The sequence below is a fragment of the Myripristis murdjan genome, chromosome 4 (assembly GCF_902150065.1).
Source record: "Myripristis murdjan chromosome 4, fMyrMur1.1, whole genome shotgun sequence".
NCBI classification, from domain to species: domain Eukaryota; kingdom Metazoa; phylum Chordata; class Actinopteri; order Holocentriformes; family Holocentridae; genus Myripristis; species Myripristis murdjan.
Genome location: NC_043983.1, coordinates 6,288,604 through 6,314,436, shown reverse-complemented (window position 1 = coordinate 6,314,436; position 25,833 = coordinate 6,288,604). Strand labels below are relative to the sequence as shown.

Genomic DNA, 25,833 nt, shown 5'->3' with positions numbered 1-25,833 from the left:
CATGACCCAATAGAAGACGCTCTAGTGAAGTTAATGTTATTTGTTAACCTTTACAGCAGTGCTTGAAGCCAGTTTCTGGTCTGTCCCATTCTCATCCCAAAGAGTGTGAGGCTTTAGAAATTCCATGCATGGTTATGACATATCTGACTTTCCCTTTGTTTTAGATTCCTCAGACATGATAATATCCCAGGGCAGCAGGAGGTAGACTCCGTCTGGTAATTGTAAGGTTCCTGGTTCCTGGTTCGATCCTCGGCTCCTTCAAAGAGCATGTCAGATTGTCCTTGATTAAGACACTGAACCCCTAACTGCTCATGATGGGCAGCTTGTCACATTGCTTGGTAGCCTTTGCCCTCAGTGTGTGGGTGTGTGTGTGAATGGGTGAATGTAAGGCAGACAGTGTAAAACATTTTGAGTGATTGGTACACTAGAAAAGTGCTTTAGAAATGCATTTACCATTTGTTGAGTCATTCTGCTTTTAGCATGACTCATACTGATATTCAGTTAGTATCTTCAAGTTCAGTCATGAGATCTGCAAAAGGTATGAACTTAAGAATTGAAAATATGTGTAGGAGCTGTATAATAGGGATTGATGGTAGGGGATTCACAGTGGCCAGTGTCGTAATCCGCACAGTTCCTGGGCAGCTCACCCCAGCCATTGTACCTCCTCCCTTTGTCAAGTCCTCTCGCCTTCCTTTGACATGTTGACTCACATGACAACATTTGTACACAGGCTCAGTGGGCCAGGTCTTCATTTCCAGAGAGCTTCAGCCATATCTCCAGCTATCTTGAGTGTGTGCCTGAGGCTTACACGCCCTCCACCCGCCCTCACTCGCTGCAAATCAGCCTTTCACTGTCAGTTGTTTTTCACTTTAGGGCAAATTGAGTCACCCACTTGCACTGCAAAACTGTTTGGTCTATTTCCAGGGCTAAACATGTTTGTGTCCTGGAAAATGAAACTCTGAAATGTCATTTATGACAGCTAAGTGGTGGCCACTGTAGCTTCAAACACCTTCAGTAATGCTGTGACAAGGGAAGTTGTCATGTTGGTAAAGGTTGTGGTTGTACCAAAGAGCAATCTTGAAGCCAGGCAAGGGTTATGCTGAGCACGTATACGCTTCTTCAGCACGGACCCTTTTTACAGTTGTGGAGTTGAACCCATTCGTAGTTGGAAGCTGCTCAGTGCTTCCATAGCATTGTGCTGTTGGTCACTGACAAACTACACTTGAGCAAATGGAGAGTTTTGCTCAAGGGCATCACAGTGGTAGTTAATGAGGAAGAGAGCAGCATACTCTCACCAACCTGAATATCAGTGAAACAGTCCAGATAAAAAAGATAGCGTTCCCAAAGTCTGAGTGAGGGCTATAGTTGGGACTTGTCACAGCTTGGTTGAAAGACTCAGACTTATATTAGGGCAAAGTGATATGAACAAAATAAAAATCTTTCATGAGATATAACACAAGACATTTTTGATAGATACTCATTAGTAATGTGGATATGACCAAGCAGGTTGAGGCAAATAACAGAACTGCTGAGACAATCTTTATACGGATGTACAGGACGTACAGGATGAGTTTTGGTTGAGTTTCTGCGTGAACTTTAGATTTTTTCTCTGGTTCGTACGAGGCAGACACCTCCTCCTCCTCATGCCTTGAGCAGTCACACAACCTTTAGTGTCAAACATTGGGGACTGGAGGAATAGTTTAGTGCCACTCACTTTGAAAATTATGAAGATGCAGCTTTCATATGATCAAATCAGATCAAATCTACGATGACAATTGATTCATAATTACCCTGATTGTGTGACAGTACAGAAACAACAAAAAATATGCTGTTTTGGAGCATTTTTGTTAAATTGATTTTTCTTTAGAACATGGAACTCTAGTTCAAAAGGTTTAGAAGTCATTTCTGTCCTCATCTTGTCTCATACATACACATACACATGTATTCAGTACTTATGCTGTAACACCTCCCTCCCTTTTATCTCCTGGCCATGTTAACATGAAGTGGGGAGTGGTGGTGATGGTGGGGGGGTGTAGTTTTGTTGCCACGGCGCCTGGAAACAAGAGAGCAGCTCACTTTCCACAGATAGCTGACCTGCCTGAACTTCCAGGGGACGCATTCCAGGAGCGCCCTGAATGGCTGTCATTGTCGGACGCCCCGAGCTACAGCCTGAGCAGACAGCTGTGGTCCAGCTATTGCTGTGTTTTAGGTCTTAACAATTAATCAAAATATTATTGAAATCGCAATATGGGTCAAGTCCAATATCCAAATGGCAAAAGCTACAGTTATTTTGTGAAGGTAATATATGTGATAAAACATCATTACAAATGAAATATTGTGGCATTACAGAGATGCCCTGACGTGGAAATCGGATTCTCCAGACATAAGAAACAGACCCTAGTGAAAATCATAGTATCATCAATTTAATAGTTTTTTTCAGCTGAAATGGACCTCTCTGCCTGTCTTTCAGTCTTACAGGACCATTCACTGTCTTTCTCTTTTGTGTTTCTAACTGAGCTTTGTCTCTCCCATTCATAGTTCAGCCTTTCCAAGTTTAATTAATCAGGAGAGCCTCATTCATACATAGACTTCACCTCTTAAAATGCCTGAAAGTTGTGGTTGGGGGGGTCAGGTGTTCAGCATTCACCCACAGTTTTTAACTAGCTTGCTAACTGAACACACACGATTTAAACAGCTCTCCATTTCCCCAGCTAGTCTCCTTTACCCTCATAGTACTCATTAATGGCTCCCAGCGAACCTTGTTTATTTTTGGTCCTTTCCCCAGAGAGACCACCACTCTTCCTGTACAGGGGTGGGCTAAAAATGATCTCCTCTTTTGGTAGACTGAATTGTTTTAGATTTCAAAACATGTGTAGTCTGTTTTGTTATTGCCTTTTTTATTTCAAAGATCAGATGGGGCCATTTATGTGTGGCCAAGCAGCCAATCGAGTTAGCATAGCAAGACCCACCCTGTTATCTCAGCAAGATGTGGTCAGGAGATCACTTCCAATTAGAATGGACCTGCCAAAGCAAGTAAACAGCCATTCTTCTGGCTGCCCGCCATAACTAACCCAGTTTGTGCTGGAAGGAAAGCCAGTGAATCAGCCATGTAGTATGTTGCATACTGTTCCAGGAATGGGGACACGGTGTGCAAACCATGGGTGTTTATTGTCTTTTCCAAAATGGTTTCAAAGCAGGGCAGGTTAGACACCCGCTCCCGCCCATCACCACCACCTTCTTTACACAGTTTCTTGCGGGTGGTTAGAGTATGCCACATATGTACTAGGCCATCTCAAAGCAAATCCTAAGACCAAAGATAATGTGTTTTCAAGTCATTGTTACCTTCCTGTACCTGCAAGGATTGGGCCATGTCTGCTAGGGCTGAACAGTTTATTGTTATCTCATTGCCATCTAGATATGAGCATGTGAGATATTAATATCTCAAAAGGAATATGGACAATATCAAATTTAGGGTTAGGGTTTGCCTAAGACAGTGATGGGTCTTTTCGGATCAGTAAAATACTTTGTGAAGAAACTGCATTTTGTGCTTCCATTTGGTATTATTATGCCGTTTTTTTCGCTGTCAAGATATGTGACATAAATATCAAGGTATGAAATTTTGTCCATCTTGTGCAGCCCAATGTCTACTGAATTTGCTTATGATGATGCCCTCAATAAAACATTGTGATGTATGATGGTATCATGGCAAGCCGTGTTACAGTCTATAGGATATACCGTACCAAATTGGTATATCTTTAAATTTGGCATGTCAGTGTAAACCGTCCAGTCTTTTCTAAATGTTTTTTTACTTGGTTATTTGCATAAAAACACACTATTCCAGTAATTGAGAAACAAATTATTCTATTTTTATTTAAATATTTGCTTTGATAAAAAAAAAAAAAATCTTGACATTAGTTTTAATTATGTATTATCAGCCATTGCTAAGAATTAGTTTTAAGAAGTTAAACAGGGCATAATTCGCTCTTGAATATCTGTTTTAAAGTGCTGTGAGAACATCAGTAAATTTCTCCCTCAAACAACTGTTTTTACTCAGATTTCTCACCAGAAAATACGTTTTCCTAGATGACTTTAAGCACATCATGATACAAGTCTACTAAGCTATGCCTGATACTCATTTACCTTGTACGCATCATAATATAACTTGATGCAACCTAACGCTGACAGCTGATAGAAGCTCAGTGAGACCCAGGCCTTGGGAAATTGTGCTCCTGCTGCAACCCGGAGCTGGTTATGGATCCTCATCCCTGTTCTGTCCTGACTTGTAGGCCGACTTGGGTAAAAGGCAGTTCAGTACCGTCAAACGTCAGCCATTTAAACTGTAACAGAATGAGAAGAGACGCTCAGTCGTAGTCAGCCCCTGTGGGAAAAACACTGGTTGTAGCTGCTATAGATAGACAGTTAATCCAATTTGTCATTTTCTAAGTGATAGGAAAATAATTCCAGTGATATTAATAAAAGCCCTGAATTGCCCTTTCAGCCTGGAAGCGTCCCACAGGAGATGTTTGTCCATCCCAAACACAATTTTTTCCACTTCATGAAAATGGGACGCCCTTGGCCTCAAGCCCTAGTGTCTGTGTCTGTGGCAATGGCATGGTGCACCTCGGTGTGTGTGTGTAGCAGGGTGCGCCCTGGTGTGTGGACTGGGAGAGGGATGTTAGGGGCTTTTAAAGGATGATGAAGGCCTCAGTGGTCGACGGTTCTCAGCCATTGGCAATCTTCTATTGGCCCAACCATAGTACCTGCTACAAAGAAAAGGGGTGCATGCGGTGTTAAGGGAGTGTACATCATAGCAGGAATGTTGGCCAGTATGAGCAGATAGATAATTTGGTCACTCACCACATTAGAAAATGATAGTTCTGTTATGTAACTGCCAAAATTCATAAAATAAACAAGCAAAATTAACAAGCTACTCCGCCTCTCACTTGCTTAAAATTTCAGCCATAGCAGCTGAAAATGACCACACCTGCAGTTGTTGAGTAACACAAAGAACTGCTTCGACCTGTGAGCCTTGACCTTTTCTCTTCATTTTTTTCATGAACCAGATTAGATTAGTTTTTGAAGCTGATTAAGCCCATGTTATGACAGTTTGATTACTGCCATATTTTAATCTTAATCCTGGATATATACAGTGGGTCTGTTTCCAATGTCTCTTCAAATAATTGCAAACATCTGCCCATGTGCTGTGTCTCTACTTCACCTTCTGGCTACAGCCAGAAGTGAAATGAAACAAAACCTGTGGATTGTCACTGTTATGCATTATCACTCAGTTTGAAAAGTTATGAGGACACATTTTACATAGTCATGTTACAGACTGTGATATTTGTTAATGTAACAAATAAACAAAATCAGATTGAAATGGCTGAATCAACAACAGCTGCACAGCCACTATCAGCATCCATCATGCTCAGCATCGACCAAAACCTTATATTCGAGGAGAGGTTTGGGGAATGTGCTGAAATTTGGAACAGGAAATTGGTTAGAATTCAGTTGCTAATTGTCACATAATCCGAAAGTATGTGTTTCATTAAAAGACATCCTAAGTTGCTAAGCTGGTGAGTGTTTTGGGAACGTGAAGCTAATCTAGTTAATAACTACCTCACAGAGCTGCATTTGTTGCCATTGCCTACCGTGCAGCCATTTATTTAGGCTACTGGGCATTAGCAGCCTCGAGGCCTGAATCACAACATCTCAGACCCCTCTGTATACGTTCAAAACCCAAGTCAGAAATTCACAGTGCCAAGTGCCATGTTTTGTCAGGTGGATTGTCTTTTATGTGAAGCAAACAGAATAAAGTGTTGATACCCATCATGGTGATTAAATGCAGGTGCGAGGGATGCCATATTTACCACATGCAGCCTGCCAAATTAGTGATCAGGTGGGTGAAAGGACACATGGCATTCACTCCATCCAATATAGATGGGGCTTTTGAACACTGTCAATGAACAACACTTAGCATTGAGCAGTGAAAACATACAAAAATCTCTTTAAAAGAATCCTAGCCAAAAACATAGAAGATATTTCTGCTAGTGAGGTTTCCATGCGACACAGCAATGGTGTTGAGGCATCTAGGCCAGTGTTCAGAGTTGTAGCAGAAGTTGCCTCATGTATTTCTGACCGTCACTTAGTTTGCAAGTTTACAGTAATGGAAGGAGGAAGTGACCGAGAAATCAGCTAGTTTTGTTAAGGTCTATTAATGGCACCGTTTGTTTGTGTGTGTGTGTGTGTGTGTGTGTGTGTGTGTGTGTGTGTGTGTGTGTGTGTGTGTGTGTGTGTGTGTGTGTGTGTGTGTGTGTGTGTGTGTGTGTGTGTGTGTGATGAACAGGTGTCCAGTCTGAGGGCACTGGAAATCCCTCATGTACAATCGGTTGTGTCTTCCTTATTCTGCTCACCATTTAAAAAAAAAAAAAAAAAACTAATTTCGTTATATAATTTGTATAATGACAATAAAGTATCTATCTATTCTATCTATCTATTCTATTCTGCTCCCAACCCCATCGAATAGCCTATAAAAAGGTATTAGGGACAGCCCTAAACAGTTAACATCCACATACCCCTAAGTTCATTAATTTGCTACCAAAACACAGAGACTCTTTTGATCAGGGCTATTCAGTTACAAATTCAGTTGGGCCAGATTTTAAAACCAAGAAATGTAGATGGTCCAGACATTTTCAGCAGCCTATTGAATTTTTTTTTTTTTTTTTTTTTTAGGTTTTGGTAATGACAAATTTTAAATCAACACAAATTAATGTAGTAAAAAAAAAAAAGCGGAACAGATAGCAGTGTTGCAGTCAGTATGTCACCTTCTCTGGGGGTACAAAAGTCCAGGGTTCGAAACTCCAGGAGGCAAAATCCTACTTACTAACAATGTGGTGACTTATGTATGTGGCATGTTTTCAAATTATTCTGAAGGTCATATTAAGCTGAAGACCGCCTGTTGTGCTTGGACCCTTTGATTTGCTGCTTGCAGCTATATTTTGGCCTGTTTCTAAATAGCACAGAGGTGGTTGACAGGGCTCCAGGCTTTTTACATTGGTCGCACCAGGTGTACCCAGAATCTTTCTCTGTGCCTTTTGGCACCGCAATAATACAATTTTAGTATTACCTCTTTTCCCTCACTGCTTCTGTGTAGCGCTACCTGGCGCTGAAACACTGTGGGGAGGGGGGCAGCTCTGCTGGTGTTTTTTGGAGACATTTTGCCTTTTTAATGTTTTGATTTGGAAAGCTGATGTGACAGCAAAAGCACTGTTCCCAGCCATGCTTTAACTACACTTTTTGTAGTAAATGCAGTGCACAATGTTGGCCATTTTATCATATATGGGCCATGGAAATTGGACCAGCCATTCTTTGTGAAAGGCATATATTTTGGCCTTTTTGTCTGTGGTAGGCTCTGGCTCGGAGTCAAATGAGGCCATCTCAGCCAAAGATGGTGGGTCAGGATTAGGTATCTTGGGACTAGGGACAGGGGAGACAGGTAGATCAGTTACCTGCACCGATGATGTCGGGTCTGGGATGGGCCTTTCAGGGCTGGGGACAGAGCCAATCATGGGTAGATTAGGATGCAGTAGGATGTCCTCTCAGGCTGGGGTGAGGAAAAAAATAATGTTACACATGCAGAGACCTGCTAAATCTTAGGCGCACTGGTGAGACCAGTGAAAATGTTTAGTCACAGTTGACAAATTTTTGGTTGCACCCTAGAGCCCTTGTTGGGTTGTTTGTTTGCACCCCAGTGGAGGAGACCTTAGTCCTCAGGTCTGGGGGAGCAGGCTGTTGCTTGGAGTAAAGGTTTGAATAGATGTCTATGGGTCAAGAATTTCCTCAGTTCTGCAAGTGCTGACCAGTCGTCGTAGAAACTGTGGAGCCGTGTGTTGCAGCCAGTCAATCTCCCGGAGTGTGGAGCAAGGTTTTAACAGTGAGGTTTCAGTGCCTTGGGCCCCCCCGGAGCCCAGAATGTCTGAATAGTGAGTAATGAGGATGTGTAGAAAGCATGGCAGGCAGCTGCATTTGAGTCATCCATCCCCTCTCTGTCCTCTTGCTCGCTTTCATTGGGTGTCGCCAACTGATCTGGCTCACTGGTGCCTATGACTGTTCATCTGTTCTCTCGCTCTGAATGTGAATGTCTTTGTGTGTAAGACAGAGTGTTACTGGCTGAGAGAACTACAGAGAGGGACTCAGAGTTGAAGAGAGAGTAAGTTAGAGAGTTTGAGAGAGAATGCTCAGTGTCAGGTTTTTCAAACAGCTTTTTGTCAATGCTTTTGCAACTACGCATCACTGACCATGTTATTTTGCGCCAATCCCTTCCCCCTCCCAAGGGGGCATAGCAGTTCTGTCTGCAGGTTGTGTGAGACAGATTAGCTTTTGCATGATGAGCTAACTCTGAAGCAGATTTGGCCTATGAACCACCATCTTGACAGGGCCTAATTGGAGTTGAAAGTATCAAAAACTAGGCTTGCTTGATCATGGCTAAAGGATAATCCTTTTAGTCCTTCTCTGTTTTTGAATATATAGATGCAGCGATTTCCATTGAACACTTGAACTCTGTGAACTCTGCTACAAGTTATTTTCTTGTGCTTTACAAAACAAGAAATGTCAAAATAAAGGTGAATTAAATTTAGCTCAAGGAAATGGAAGACTTGGGTATTAGCAAGTAACATGTAATACAAGATTAAACAAAATGACAGAGCCATTTATAAAACGTGCTGATTATAATGCCGTGTTCTTTAAGCTGCATATTTAAAAGTGAAATGGTTCACTTTTGAAATCTGATTTTGCTTGTCAAGCAGTGAAGTGCATTATCAGTGAGTTATCAGTAAAATCTTAAAATCACTTCTCAAATGAATTAGTAACACCTATATACAGGATAAAAATACATGTGTAGTGTAACCTCCTCAGACAAGCAGTGCAAAATCTACAGGGTACTCTCTGTCGGTCTTCAGCTCAGATGGGGGCGGGAGTTATATGAACCTCAGTTTCCTGCATTGCTTTGATGTCCGCTTTCGTATTCTGTCAAACGCTTCCTCTGCTTTTTTTTTTTTTTTTTTTTCATTTTCTCAAGTCAACATCAGTTTGAATGTTTCCTCTTGTCAGCATTCAAGCGCTTTCTGTTCCCCCCAAGTCTTCCAGCAAACAGGCCTCTACAGGGAAGCGGACATGAGTCATACTGTCTGAGTAGACCGGTAAGTTTATTCATTCATCCGACACAGTGGTCTAGAACAGACGGCACCTTGGCTTATCACTGAATCAGGTTGGATTTGTCATTTGTTTAAGTGCACGAACTTGTGCCTAATTTCACACCGTGAGAACATTTAGATGATGTCACTACTTGTCTCCCGGCATCCAAGAATAAAAGCTTCTGTATAAGTGCGTGCATGTGTGCCTGTTATCACTACCTCTTATGAAATGTTCTTTTGTTGAATTAGAGACAGACTGTGATCACTTGATTTCCTCAATAAAAATGGTCAAAGATTTTTTTGGACCTTTTGTTGCCTCTTGACGCTTTTAGAGTTCATTGCCGTAATATTGATTTGGTTTTCCAATTTCCAGCACTATAACTACCACGAGACTTTTTGGCCTTGTGAGGTGCATTGTGCTGCAGATTGTCATGCCTACGGGAATGTGATGACTAGTGTACACTGAACTTTCACACTGCCATGTCTCTGTGTGCTCACTCCAACTCAGTCACTCTGTAGACATTTGACATTCAAAGTTAACATTTTGAGGCCTTCAGCTGATGTTCTTATCCAGTGATATATAGCCATAGAATATGCTTAAGTAAAAATAAGCTCATGAATATCATCGGTGGTAAGGAGTTGAAGAGTCAAAACCACATTGTCCAGACAGTTGAGGTAAAAGACGTATCTCTGTTCATACATGCTTGACCAGTCCCAAGAATGAACTAGGCAGTTTTATTTTTCAAACAAGTTGAGATGTGAGTGACCACAATAATCAAGGGAATGTGGCACTGAATTTGTTTAACACCTGGTGACAGGTGTTGTTGAAGAATGAATGGCTTATGTGAGGATGCAAGCACAGGGTAAAATTATTTGCCAGTTTTGAGGCATAATTGAGGATTAAGTGATGAAAGCACAGAGGGATGCTAACTGTGACAACTTAATCATTGTGCATTCAGCGCCAAATCCCTTTCTCTGTGTCATCCTTTTCATCTATATATGTGCAACTGTAAAAGGGAGGGAGTCACTTTAAGCTTTCAGTACTTGAGAAGGCCTCACACTACGCAAAGTTTTCCTCAGGGCAGACAATGTAATATCCAAAAGGCACGCCCGGAGTATGGTATGTGAAGGGAGTTGGTTGAGATTTGTCACAGGAATCTGCTAGCACTTCCTCTACTCCAAGTCTGGAGATGTGAATGCCCAGGAAACCTCTGCCCTCTCCTATATATAAGCTCACTAGAGTAGTAGCTGAGTGGATCAAAGAAAGTCATATCAAAGTGTTCAACAAATAAAACATGACAATAACACTGCCATGGTTAGATACAGCAACTTTACTTGATACATGACTAAAATGATGCCAAGACATGCCAAAAATAGGGACCTCCAACCCTAAGAAACATGCTGAGTCATTTTAGTCTGTCACACTGTGGACCCCACTTCTCTTTCTATTGGACTGATCAAAGTAGAGAGAGGGAGTTAGGAAAAACGGGGAAGGAGGGGGGCGGTTATGTGTTTACATGGTACATGCCATAGGCCACTGAGCCACCAGGATGCCCCCACACTTCCCGTTTAGTTCTTGTCAGGTCTGTCCTCCTCAACAAGCTGGCCTGCCCCCTCGACACCAGGCAAAGTCACTGGAGAGTGACGGGGCAGTGTTGTTACAGTGCAGTGCTGACTAGCTGAGACAGAAACAGACCTGGGGGCCGACATGCCAGAGTTCACTGGGTCAGCGTCACGCTTCAGGACCCAATTCTGCGCTTTATTTCACCAGCTGAGTCAATGAACTCGAGCCCTGCTTAGTGAAATTGAGCAGATAGGGTGGCTTTTGTACCTCTAGGCTGATGCTATCAGCTGCCATGCAGCTGAATGGGCCACCCCAGATTGTGAATTAGACTGACTCATCAGGCCCCAGTAACAATTATGTGTAACCTAAGCCGAAATTAACACCCTGTGCTTACAAGGCGGCTTCATATCAGTGCGACATATTTTCACTCTTCTTTCACTGACTATACATTTTTGGCAGACTCGGCTGAAGTGTTGTACCCTGCTTTTAACACTGCAAAGGCCCGAGTGTGTTGTTCAAGTGAGTCAGAGATACCCGCCTGCCTTCACATATCTGTCTAGGTTTAGCTGTTTGAAGTGCTCACCCACGCCATTCCACTGCAACCCAAAGCGCCTTCCTACATGCCCCAGCAGCGCTTCCCTTAGGACAGACCACGGTCAGGGTGGGGTGTTGGTGTCAGTGGTGGTTTAACTGCACATCTGGGACTTTGCCCGACTCACTTGTGGCTGCCGGTTTGGCCCCAAGCAGGGAGGCACGGCCCTGTTTGCCACTTAGCCTCTTTCCTCTCCCACGGCGTAGCCTAATCCCTGCAGGAGGAGAATGCCTCCACTGCAGGGTTGTATCTCATCGCTCCATCCAGCTGACTCACTCTGCCCCCTGCATCCTGCCTCAGCAATAAACCTCGCTGCACAACAAGCTTGTGTGGTAGGAAGGGATGACATATGCTATGGGGTCATACACTCAGATTCATCCCGAGTGTGCGCAGGAGTGGCAAAGAGCCAGCTATGCAGGAAAAAGGTCTTTGGGGGAACAAGGTACCTTGTAGTTCAACACCACATTTCTAAGAACCCTTGGTCCTTCATATTTGCCTGCCTGAAGGAACAAGCCTTATCTTGAGTATATGAACCAAAGACGCCTTGTTTTTAAGGTATTTAAAGGAAGGAAATTTAATTTCCTTCATTGAAAACTGCACTTTTCCTTGAATGACCTGAGGAAGCATGCGTCCCTGAGGCCCATCAGTTCCTGCAGCAGTCTATTTCAGAGCAGGCTTTAGGAGTTGGAATGGCTTCATAGAGAAAATCCCAGTTGAGACTCTTTTCTATGTGTTGTTCCACGGTTGTTAACATGTCAAAGCACAGGTCTTTTATGTGCTGACTTGTTTTGATAAGATTGTGTTTTACTACAGGGGAGTTGGACCATCATCAACCTATTATTGTTACATCACTGTCATTATATCATCTGTAATTCATTTTTTGGATGACATTTTTTTCTGAGATCTTTGTCATCACTCATCAAATTATGTAATGTATTCTATTGTGGTTCATTAGTGCTGCCAGAATTTACTGGCCTTTATGGTAAGAAAAAAAGAAGTTGTGACACCAATTGAGCTACTTTATTGACAGAAGTTCTAACTAAATCCCTTGTCAAACAGACCCCATGAGAACAGGGAATGCTCTTTCAGCTCTGGCAGTGTGGCATGACTCTGTCTCAGGCAGGGTGCCCAACATGATACCCAGTTTCTTGGCACCTCTTTGCAAGGTGGATTAGTGACTCCGTGCATAAACAAGACGTAATGTAACGTTATGTTGCATCACTAAAGTACACATACACACAACAATGTTATGGTGTGGCTGCACTCAGAAATGAATACCTAACCCTGATTCTAAAAGTTACAACATTTTATTATGGTCAGTTACATTATGATATAAGTTAAAACTGAAGTGCTTACATGACCTGCCCAGTAAAATGGGTTATATATGATTCTGTTATCGATGTTATCAGTTAAATTTATTTGGTACCTGAATGTATTTTTAAATTTTAAGTTTTCCATCCAATATGGCACTCAAAATAAATTTCACAGGTATTATTAAATTATATTGTTGTTGTTGCTGTTATGATGTTGTTGTTACATTATATGCCCAGCATTTTACTACATCGTAGGCACTTGCGTCATGAGGTTTTGACCACACTGTTATTACATTTTGTGCAGTTGTTACAGTATTCAGTGGAGTTACAAAGGGCACCTTCATTAACATTTGGACTGTTTGGGGGATTGTCTTGATTGTATTAAGTCTCATGGCTTGCTCTTGGGAATTTACAGAACAATTTACAGTGCCCACAAAAACCAGCTTTGATATCCACCAAGTCAAAGTTGTCATTGTTGACTGCAGCTGCAGTGGCCATTCACAACAGGCATGCTTAATTAGGAAATAAATTTCTTCAGCCTGTATTTGATAAGAGGGCAAATTACATAACTTCCACAAACAAATAGGGAAAGAGAAGTCCTACAGCTCCATACTGTCCTGTTAGAAACATAAAGTGTTGTTTTTTGTGATTTTAGTTTATTTTATGAGCAACTTGAGGATGTTATTACTGTTCTTAAGCAAATGTTGTAAGAAAGGAGAATGCGTTTTTTTTCTGTTCATAGGTCTGCTGAGTTGCATTTAAAGAAATCCATGTGACAGCATTCATTCCCCTGTATGTCTTAAGAAAACCACGGCGATGTAAGTGAATGAATAAGGCTCGCCCCTATGTCAGCAGTTGGGGTGGTCAAGGCACTAAACCCTCAGAGGGTCCAACCGAGCTCCTCAGTGACCAGCCATTGAAGATTGTGGTTATACCAGGCAGCTCCCAGGTGTGAATGTGTTACTGTGTGAACATGAGGCAGGTTGCTGCTAAAACAGAGCATGTGTACTCAGTGAACTTTACCTAGATATACAAAAGTAAAAAAATAGAGCAACCTACAGTATTTCCAGTTAGAAATAGCCTCATAGCCTCCACTGACATCAGCCGTGGTTTTTGACATTTTCAGTAGTCACACAGTGGACAAGCAGTGGCCTGAACTGGAGGTACTGCAAGGATTTTCTCAGCACCTGTCATACAAAAAACGTGCAGTGACTTCAGTCAAATGAGAGATAATCATTGCTCAAATTACTGCTAGAGGGATGCACGAGAGTTCCCCTCACGTTGGCCAACAACACTCACTTGAGGCTGTAGGTCAACCTGGTAAGAGGTTAAGTTAATTTCCTTCGGCAATGACCCAACCCAGTAATATGCCGTTCAAAGGTGCTGTTCAACTATTTGCCTTCAGAAAAGGTGCCACTCCATGCACTCAAAAACAGTAAACAGAAGTGTGTTTCAGCTGTGATATAGGTAAATATGCATTAAGTATCAAATTCAATAAATAATTCAAGACCTAAACTAAATTTGATTACAAAGTAATGCTAGATTTTGTGGACCATATAGACACTAGGATAAAGTACTGCTTATAAGTGACCAGTACACAGACTGTATTAATTCTAGATTTGATTAACCTTGTTCCTGGGTCAATTCAGTATATTTGTTGCATAAAGCATTAATTACAGTTTGCCAGTATCAGTATGCACATACTACACTACTTCTAAAAATGCTGAAAGATATCCTTTCCTTCTTTAACTTTTTATAGTTTGTTTCAAGCCAAAACTTGACCTTGCTCAAGTTAAGCAACAATGCTTCACTTAATTTGAAAAGCATATATTTGTCATTTTTAGTTGACATTGTGGGCGTGTGTGATGTTCTACTGTGTGTAATTTTGTATCATGGGGCCTGTGTGTTTTTTTTGCTTTGTGCTGTTGTGTTGTTACATGTTTTGATTGTGATTTGCCAAAGGGACTGCAGATGAAAATTGGCTGTAAGCTAACTCTGGCACAGTACATCAAATGGTAACATGTAGGTCTAACACTGTACATGCTCTGTTATATATAATAATAAACAAATGAATAAATAAAATGCCATTCCTTCCTGCACTCCTTACTTAGAATTGAGGCTTCCTATTTTCACTGTTTCTCCTGTCTCTCTTATTTATATCTGCTTGTCTGTCATCACCTTAATGAACTCATCATGTATGTAAAATTCTGTCCCCTCTGAAGTATTATTATTATTATTATTATTATTATTATTACAAAACTATTTTGGCTGTTTCCAAGGCGATGACAGAGCGCTGACCTCACAGCTACTGTATCTAAGATGTGTTGTTTGCATGTTTTTGAAACTTAGAATGCTATGATGCTCTACTAATGTATGAGGCAGCTGTAAAGAGGCATGCTGTTGTTGGTTAGGAGTGGCAGTAATAAATCTGTCATGGCTCAGTTCTGGAAGCAGGGCTGTAAATCACCTTTGACTCTTGCCATTACAGTAGTGCTTGGATAAACCCTGCTTTACTAGTTTCTCAGGCGCATTCCGGCCTCCTGTCCGCTTTTGTCCTTGGGCCCTCAGCCTGGGGGCCTTGGATGTAGTGAAACTGGCTAGTTTATGGTTTCGGAGACCACCCCTGCTCTTATTGCATGTCATGTCTCCCAAATAAGGTTACAATACAGAACAGTAGGGTGATAGATAACTTTGCAAGCATACACGCCTAATCTATAAACTTTTTTTTTTTTTTTTTTTTTTTGTGGTATCAGTGTATCTGCACAGTATTAGATCTATAACTTCTCTTGCAGATGTTTTAGTGATGTTGGGATCCTTTCAATAATGTTTTAAGACACTTAAAATAGCAATCTGAGCCTGTCAGTGGCAAAAACAAGCATTGGACATAATTTGACAGGAGAAATTGCCTGTGCAAATTCTGTAAACTCTGAAATTATCCTTTGATGGTTGTAGAACTGTAAAGTCTTAAACCAGTCATTCACATAAATATCCTGTTTCTTGCACTACATGGCAATCTGGAATTTATTTGACATGTTTTATTATGACATGTTTGCCCTGCAGAAAGTGCATCTAGGCTAAACGTTTATGTGCTTACTTCGCTTATCTAAACATGAAACACAAATCTGTCTTACATTAGTGTGAAAGCATTACAAATGTAAACAAACTTTTTACAAGCTCAAATACATTGGGCCACCCATGCTCAAAATGTATGTATTCATGGTACTGTAAGGCACATGAAATAGTAAAACTGTCCACCAAATAACAAATGATGTTACATGTAAAACTCAGAATTAGCTGTTACATATGGTCAGCCTGTGTATTCAGATAGTATATGTAACAGGTTAAATGTATTCACTGTATTACTACAGACATTTTCACTTGGAAACAAACTTATAGCCAAGCGTATGAATTTAAGTGAATCTTGAAAGGACCATGAATCTACTTACTCTTAGCATTTTAAAACTTAATCACCTTAGATTTGCAAGCAGGTTTGGAAATACCAACCTTCAACTGTATGCTGGTAAATTTTTGCTGTGGCTGGAAATGTTACACTCTTAGTTTTGTAGGCCGCCCACTACTATGTGGAATACCCTTTCTATGCAAATCAGTCTGTGTGGTAAACTAGGTGTTGCTGACACATGAACCATGGGGTCCTTTGTTTAACAAACTTTCACTACATTTCTTGTCAGCAGCAACAGAGTTCCACAATCTGTCAAACCAAACCAAAAATCTTCTGACATGCATCATAGAAGTGTCACTGATGTCAGCTGTGCTCAAATGCCTAAGAAATGGCATTTAGAATGTTAGAATGTTAGAATGTTTTCTCGGCTGTGCTTTACACCAAATATTAGAGAGAGGCTAGCAAGTTTAACTTTGGTCATTACACTTGTGTCTTCTTAGTGAATGGTCTTAAAATTGATTTGAACTGTCATTAACATCTTATCGAGTTGCAAATTAAGCTTACAACCTGTAGTTATTTAATGTAGTCACCCAGTGAATAGTAAGTCCTCTGTTTTTTGTCATGTAAGAAGTGAATTTTCTTTCATAACTGTCTTTATTTGGTCTTGATTGCTCAAAATATCCTGTGATCAATTCTTTTTATTGTTTTTTCCTTTAGTTAATAAAACAGAAAACAAACAAACAGATGTGGCAGACATTAATTAGGCAAAAAAGTAACAACAGTAATACAGAAAAATAAGAAACGATAGTGTAGCGAAAAGAAAATAACAATAGTAATACTACTAATAAAACATCTGTAATAATCAGTAATATTGAGTGATGAAAAAGTGAAAAAAGAGAGAAATAACTGAGAAAATATATACAAGGAGTGCCACATCCCCTTCCCTCCCCTCCATCCACCCACCCACAGGACCCAAAGTAAGAACCAGAGATGGTTACAATAATGATTTTAAAGTGGTGATGGCATCATCCCAACATAAAATGTTTTTGGGTTTGGCCTGATGTAAGTTAGCTGCCCAATGTTCCATGATGGCTGTATCTATGAAATCTAACAACCATTATTAGCCTTGTAGCGGCAGTGAGGCCAGCCAGAAAAAGGCGTTTAAGTTTAGCAGGTAGGTCCAAGCTGGAAGAATCATTAAGTGATAAGATGATAGGTGAACAGGGAATCTGCTTAGACAGTAATATGGACAGCACACTACAAAATTTCCTCCAACACCTGGGCACTCCCAAACCATATGGAGAAAAGTGCCTAAGCTCTTTTGCGAACACATGGTGCAATTAGGAGAGGGCAAGGATTGCTCAAAATATCCTGATAGACAAATAGGCAAACCCAGTCATTTGTATTGAGGCACCATGAGTTATGGCTCCTTGCATCCCTACCACACAAACAAAAGGTTATGCATTGTGGCAGCGTGTTGGTCTCTGTTTCCAAAAGTCACGCCAGGACCCTAAATTGGCTCCAGTTCTTTTCTGCTGGGTCCCCCACATGACACAAGTAATAGACTATTTTCAATAGCCTACATCATAGGACAAGGCTAAATGTGCTAAAATTGGATTGAGCCTTTGGCCTGGCTACATCACATGATTTTCGAGTAGAGCTAGGCAATCTGGACTGTATCACCAACTTCCTCTGACTTCTCAGTGTAACTCACATTGTTCCTCTTCTGTCTTTCTTTGTCAGTCTTTCTCTATGTTGGCATGCCCCTCTTCCTCATCGTTCTCTTTCTCTCTGTCTGTTTGTCCCTTTGCACATATTTCTCTTCCCTTACTCATGTTTCTCCTGTCTCTTTATCCATCTTGTTAAAATGCAGGAACCCGTCCACTGCTTTCTACCAAGCTTTCCGGCCTAGCAGGTTACGAGGGTCAAAGCCCATCAACGATAGGTATGAAGCTCGGTTGTGTGTATGCATATGTGTGGCCTGAACTGGCTGGATAAACCAGACCCTCCACTCCTAAATCTGCTCACATTGCTTAAATTTCCATTTTAACAAGTCAATTAACCATGTATAGAGTCTTAAAATCTTGTCTTAAAACAAGTGAATAAATGACATAAGGTGAGACAATAACGCAGTTTTACTTTACTGCACGTTATTCCTGTATAATCAAGGCCGTCTCAGTTGATTGTCGAAAATTCTTGAAAGATAATTACAGGAAACAAGTGGAAGCATCTCACCCAAGGTTAGATCTACAGTACAGGCCAAAAGTTTGGACACACCTTCTCATTCAATGCGTTTTCTTTATTTTCATGACTATTTACATTGTAGATTCTAAGTGAAGGAATCAAAACTATGATTGAACACATGGAGTTATGTACTTAACAAAAAAAGGTGAAATAAGTGAAAACATGTTTTATATTCTAGTTTCTTCAAAATAGCCACCCTTTGCTCTGATTACTGCTTTGCACACTCTTGGCATTCTCTCCATGAGCTTCAAGAGGTAGTCACCTGAAATGGTTTTCCAACAGTCTTGAAGGAGTTCCCAGAGGTGTTTAGCACTTGTTGGCCCCTTTGCCTTCACTCTGCGGTCCAGCTCACCCCAAACCATCTCGATTGGGTTCAGGTCCGGTGACTGTGGAGGCCAGGTCATCTGCCGCAGCACTCCATCACTCTCCTTCTTGGTCAAATAGCCCTTACACAGCCTGGAGGTGTGTTTGGGGTCATTGTCCTGTTGGAAAAATAAATGATGGTCCAACTAAACGCAAACCGGATGGGATGGCATGTCGCTGCAGGATGCTGTGGTAGCCATGCTGGTTCAGTGTGCCTTCAATTTTGAATAAATCCCCAACAGTGTCACCAGCAAAACACCCCCACACCATCACACCTCCTCCTCCATGCTTCACAGTGGGAACCAGGCATGTGGAATCCATCCGTTCACTTTTTCTGCGTCTCACAAAGACACGGCGGTTGGACTCATCAGACCAAAGCACAGATTTCCACTGGTCTAATGTCCATTCCTTGTGTTTCTTGGCCCAAACAAATCTCTTCTGCTTGTTGCCTCTCCTTAGCAGTGGTTTCCTAGCAGCTATTTGACCATGAAGGCCTGATTGGCGCAGTCTCCTCTTAACAGTTGTTCTAGAGATGGGTCTGCTGCTAGAACTCTGTGTGGCATTTATCTGGTCTCTGATCTGAGCTGCTGTTAACTTGCGATTTCTGAGGCTGGTGACTCAGATGAACTTGTCCTCAGAAGCAGAGGTGACTCTTGGTCTTCCTTTCCTGGGTCCGTCCTCATGTGTGCCAGTTTCGTTGTAGCGCTTGATGGTTTTTGCAACTCCACTTGGGGACACATTTAAAGTTTTTGCAATTTTCCGGACTGACTGACCTTCATTTCTTAAAGTAATGATGGCCACTGGTTTTTCTTTAGTTAGCTGATTGGTTCTTGCCATAATATGAATTTTAACAGTTGTCCAATAGGGCTGCCGGCTGTGTAGTAACCTGACTTCTGCACAACACAACTGATGGTCCCAACCCCATTGATAAAGCAAGAAATTCCACTAATTAACCCTGATAAGGCACACCTGTGAAGTGAAAACCATTTCAGGTGACTACCTCTTGAAGCTCATGGAGAGAATGCCAAGAGTGTGCAAAGCAGTAATCAGAGCAAAGGGTGGCTATTTTGAAGAAACTAGAATATAAAACATGTTTTCAGTTATTTCACCTTTTTTTGTTAAGTACATAACTCCACATGTGTTCATTCATAGTTTTGATTCCTTCAGTGAGAATCTACAAGGTAAATAGTCATGAAAATAAAGAAAACGCATTCAATGAGAAGGTGTGTCCAAACTTTTGGCCTGTACTGTATATATTAGGCATTCATGGTTGATTGTATTTTATTAAATCACACCAGGTAGTGAAATATCCTCATTAGTTGCTGTATTCTCCCCTGGGCTGCTAATCCAAAATACTATATTTCTGTCTGTCCATTCACCTCGATAGTGCAGCAAAACAGCTGCCACAATAACACTTAAGCACATAAAGGAAGACGAACAGGGCGCCCTGCATAAGAGCGCATACCACATGTTAAGGCTGAGTCCTGATTGCAGCTTCTTCAAATCTGACCTCAGGCCATTTACTGCATGTCATCCCCTCTCTCACCCCTGACTCTCCTGTCTCTCTCTACTGTGACTGTCAAATAAAACAGAAATGCCATAAATAAATACATAAAAGCAAACAAAACAGATTATGCCAATACAAAGAACAAGCCCTGGTGTCCTTTTTTAAATTAAATGTCTCTTTAATTTTTATTTTATTTGAATTGGAAAGTAGATCTCGCAGGTTGTGTCTGCAGGAAACTTCCACATATTAATCTTGCGCCAACAAGAAACAACCTGGAAGTACTTTCACAATAATCAGCTTTGTTAATTTTCTTTTATGTACTAAATGTGCTATTTTTGGTAGCTGTTTTGATATACAAGTGAATGGATAGACTCAAATACAGTATTGTGGATTAGTAGGCCAGGGGAGCACAGAGCAACCACATCAGTTCATGTAACACCCAAATATATATGCCCAACACTTTCCTTAAGTTAAAATTTGCTTAAAAAACTACTGGTCAGTTACTGCTGTCCACTTCTAATATGATGGAGGTTCCTCCCTGACCTCAGCTACATAAAAATCTGCCAGACCTGCCATCAAATATCAGTTTCGCTGCACATTTTATTCATTAATCAGTAGGTCAGGGATGTTATTGTATAGTAATTCTCTCTGATCTGATGAGCTGTAATCCTTACAAGAATGATATTAGTAGGTTCCACTGAAGAGTTTTTAATGTCCTCTGATGGTCTGTATGCAGTGTCAGGGACGTTCTCATCCTGTCAAGAATAAGATTCAGGGGGATCCACAGAGTAAACTGAGAAATAGTCACATTTAAAGATATTGAGGATCCGTGCAAAATAACTATTCAATTTTAGCCATGTCAGTATCTGTCTTCAAGTTGAATCTTAATCTAAACCCACTGAGTTTTGAGTTGGATCTTAATCTAAACCCATTGGTAGATTTCCTCACTTGTTTAGAGAATAATATGATTTTAGGACTCAATAGCAAAATAACGGCTTGACAAGCTGTATTATTTTTTTTGCAATGCACCCATACAGCGTGGATCAGGCGACCGCATGATTATTTTGTGCTGCACAAGAGCATCCATTCACTGAAATACCGCATTTCATTAGTTTTAGTTGTGCTGAAGCAGTTGCACTTTGTTTCAAATGAGGCATCTGTTGGATTTATCCAGCGTTGGCATCAAAATCAAACTGCAGACTGGACTAGAACTATCAAAATATGCAATGTGCTAGCCGTTTCTAGCCAATATTTCATTTTCATTAAATGTCAGATTATGAGTCCCAAATTTAATTGACCTTTATTTTGAGTCATTTTATCATGTTTGATTTTGTATTATATGTGAAAATATTACATCCAGTTGCCTTCTAAAATGTAATGGCAGCCTATTCTGTCGGCTTGCTCCGGTGTTTGTGTTTTGCATGCAATACTAATATTAGTAGAGAAGACACAGTTTGTTGTTGTAAGGCTGTGTTAAAAAACTGACATCAGTTGCATTAGACACAATGTAATGATGCAGTCAGTGCACTAGGTGTTACCACCAAGTGTGCAATGCATGGAGAAAACATGGCATTGTAGGAAGTGTCAAGTGTCTGTCCAGGCAGTGTTTCAGAACCCTGTGACACTTTGAGTGCTCACATTCTGCCAGTCACGAGGATCTGGCACTCAAGTTTCTTTTGCCCCTACAGAGTGTGCAGCATAATGCCAGGGGATTTTAGCACTGCAAATAGCAGATCACATTGAAATAACATGACGCAGGCTGTGTTATATTACGTAATACTCTGCAAAGGTGGATTGTCATTTGTGTATTTGGAGAGAAGATAATGTGATGATTAATGTCTCATATTGCCTCAGTAAATTTGAGGATTTGATTATAAAATGAATTCACATCTCAAGAATTAGATTGTAAGACCAAAGAAATAAACAAGAAGAAAGAACAAGAGTTGGAAGGTAGATTTGCCTAACGTCTATACAGATGGTCTGTCAGTGAAGATGAAACATTAAACTGCTGACAACACTAATAACTGATCAACAAACAGGCTGTTGGGTGTTTCCGTGTGATGAAAGCCTATGTAAGGTTAGTTTGCTTTACAGATCAATTCACAACACGTTGTTTCCTTTATCCATCCTGCAGTACAATCCACACTACTCTAACGGTTGAAGAACATGTGACATTATAAAATTAGGGCCAGTTTTCCCCAATAATGCAAAAAAAAAAAAAAAGTACCAGTGTTAAGAATTGGTAATTGATTCATAAAAGCTGCTTATTAAGAGTTTCAGTTTTGTAGGCAGAAGTAGAGCCAAAATTGATTCCCCAACAGGAAGCTGATGTGGAAGCAAAATTACTTCCAGCAATGCTACAAAAAGATAAAAACACTGGGGAAACACCACTGTAGAATAGTATTTGACTAAATAACCAACAGTAACCATCGTGTTTATATGTTTTATTCTGCTGCGTTTAGCAGTTTAGCATTCCCATGAAGGTCTGGAGAGTCTGAAAGAGCACTGGGAATGTGTATGATCTTCAGAAGTTTGGGACAAGTCTGGAAAAGTGTGGGAAACATGTTTTTTTTTTTTTTTCCTCCAATTCAAAAATACATATTAAGAAATACTTTGTTAGAGTGAAAGGCATTTCAGTGATTTGTAATACAGTAGTCATTTTGCCAACCCATTAGAACCTAGATAGATGGATAGATGAATAAATGGATGGATGGATAGATTTTTTAAAATGCCAAGACTTTTTTGGCATTTCTACTTTATTTGATAGTGACAGAGAAAAACAGGAAACACAGGGGAGAGCGAGAGGATGACATGCAGCAAAGGCCCAGGACAGATTTGAACCCAGGCCTCTGCAGTAAGGATTCACACTCTATCAGCTGAGCTACGGGGGGCCCCATCACATATATTCTTAATTAATGCTCGACTCATATGTATGTGTAATAACCTCTGGAATGTTGGCATCTGAATGCCCATTGGTTTTGATTAGAAAGTCAATGTGTCCATGGTTTATGAATTGTTTGCTTTAGTTAGAGGCTGCTTTTTTATTTTAAGAAAGTTGAAAACATCCCCATGTGTGGCCTCATCGAGACTGTTTGACAACTTTATCCTCTGCCATGGATATTTGATATCCTGCCACCTAACAACAAGAAACACCTTTGGCAAACCTCTTAAGGTGGCAGGACACATCTCATTCATACTCTTAACGGTGAACATGTGGTTGGCTAACCGTACTAAGAAATAATTTGAGTGTGTCTTGCGGGGGAGGGGTTGAGGACATCCTCAGGAAAATGAGGATTACTTTAGTTTCACTGCTAATTCATGAGCCAGATGTTAATACAGTGATGCCTACATTATGAACAGACCATGGAAATCTTAATTAAACTGGCGTCTCTTTGAGACAAAACTTTAAGTCAGTGCAGGATTATAGTTTAGAGCCTGTTTGTTTATTTGGTTATTTTTCCTTAAGTCCCCATAACATAATTCTCCATGTATCACTTTTTTTCATTCTAGCACAGTATGTACAGAACCTTCCTAAAGATTCCATAATAGATTTTTGGAGAGTTTTCATTCATTTTTGTTTATGTAAGGACAAGATAGATAGATACGTCATAGCACTAGCAGTTTTAAAATGGAGTGCATAGGAAAAAATACACTACACAAAAAGTAAGTGTATGATAAGGCAATCATATTTGATAATAATAATCAGGCTATTACTAAGGTCTACCTAATGGTATCCATTTACATGTAGAACTTATTGGATCAGCATTGCTTTTCAATCACATTGTTTTAAATGAACTAGTATTTTTCTTGTATAATATTGCTACCCATGTACCATATGGTACAACCATGTAACACAGTGGATTTTATCAAATAATATTGTTGTGATTAACCAATAATCATTCTTCTATCATGTAACACTTGGTAATGTAACACTTATATCATGATGGGTTTATATAGCTGTTTAATACAGACGTTCACATCCCTATTAAGACAGCAAGATGCTTTCAAGATGTTTCATTGTGATTTGAAATTTGCCGCAGGGTCATGACTGCTTATTTTGGGCGTAGATGTAAGAGTACTCTCTTTCAACTATTCTTATTTCACACATTTCATCTAGGGTTTGGTCACTTGCATCACTTGACTTGATTAACATTGCACACCATATGATATGTACCATTGATTATCCTTTTTCTTCTACACTTGCATCATCCATTACATTTGTCAAATTACCTTTTACAAACAAGTTCACAGGAGCACTGCAGATCAAACTGTCATGAGTCATATCCTGTTAATAACACATGCATGTGAGTGTGTAACACTGCACTGAGCATGAAAGACACATCATGGTTCATGTCCTTATTTCTGTATTCTTTAAAGCAAGCCTGTCCAGATGAGAGGTCTACATTTACATAAAACAACAGTAGCAGCTGTGGATGTGTGGCGTCATGACTGCCTAAGGATTTAGAGCTTTTGTTTGTTCTCCATCCAGCTATAGATTGCTGTGGGCTCTGAAACTAACAGTGAAGCTTTATTCTAAACTGTTCCCACTAACCGCAGGTGAACCTGAGGGAGCAACCTCAATCCACCTCCCTTTGTCTTGAGCCAGCTCTCCTGCAAGGTTGGACTTGTTGGAGGTGGGGGGACTTGCTTGCAAACAGTTCGAGGGCTCAAAGGAACATTCCTCAAAATGATTGCCTTGTGAAAAATATAAAACCCTGTTTAGGTGGTGTGCTGCCAGATCACTTGTGGTCTTTGTACCATCCAGCAACAGTATTTTGAGCAAGATTCTGCTAAGTTGTAGGGATCAAAACATGCTCGCCTGTTTACCTTTACAGCTCTACATCTGCAGCAGCTCTGCTTAAATGTCCTCTTGTTAACAGTTCTTCGAAGAAATACATGACTCAATTTCTTTTAGCCTAACTAAATTACAAGTTACACTCAGTGCATTTGTAAACATTCCAGGAAGGCTATCTGTAGGCCCACTGACTGGAGTTATTGTGAGGTTGTGATTGGTACCAAGTAATGCAGCTATGGCCCTTTTACTGCCCCCATCCCACAGTGAGCAACTTTATGGTTATGGACAATAAAGAAAAGGCAAAATTATATTCCAGCTGAGTGCACTTGACCAGTGGCCCCATGCCCAGCCATGGAGAGTGATTTGATCCAGGCCAGGTATGTGACCACTGTTTATGACATGGAAACAAACATTTCATTATTGAAAGGAGGTGGAAAGTTGAATGCAGGAAAACACAGAGTTTCATTGTTGATACGTTGTTAGGTAATAATAGGGTTCAGGAACAGGGATCTTTCCTTAGTTGTTAAGTTATTTTCCATTTACCTGCCCCTTTCTTTCTTGTTAAATGTTTCTTTAGAAAATGTCACCCATTGATTTAGTCTTAACTTTAATTTTCATGAAATACTCCCTCTTTGCTCTAGGCATTGGCTTAAATGGAGCCCCCTCATCTTGTTGTAATTGCTAACAACCTGTGGGGCATAACCTTGGAGCCTCCAATCCAATTCAGTTTCAGGCTCCTGCTAAGGAGTGTGCACAACAGCAAGTACATCATTTTGAAAGAATTACACAGTGGCTCCACTGGGGTCCCCCCATCTCCCTCTGGCTAAATCTCTTAAATGAAGGCCTTGATGGACAGGATATGACATG

The 25,833-nt window shown here is 40.6% G+C and overlaps 1 protein-coding gene across 2 annotated transcripts in view; it reads left to right on the top strand.

Annotated features, from left to right (window-relative positions):
- The window catches only part of tsc22d2 (TSC22 domain family 2), a 45,039-nt gene that overhangs the window by 6,373 nt on the left and 12,833 nt on the right, over positions 1–25,833 (top strand). The window contains exon 2 of one of the 2 annotated variants that reach the window (XM_030049576.1): positions 17,931–18,002. The exons of the other annotated variant lie outside the window; for it this stretch is intronic. Within the exon in view, the coding sequence (XP_029905436.1) occupies positions 17,931–18,002 (72 nt within the window). The remainder of the gene's footprint in view (positions 1–17,930; positions 18,003–25,833) is intronic. 2 annotated transcript variants of the gene reach the window in all.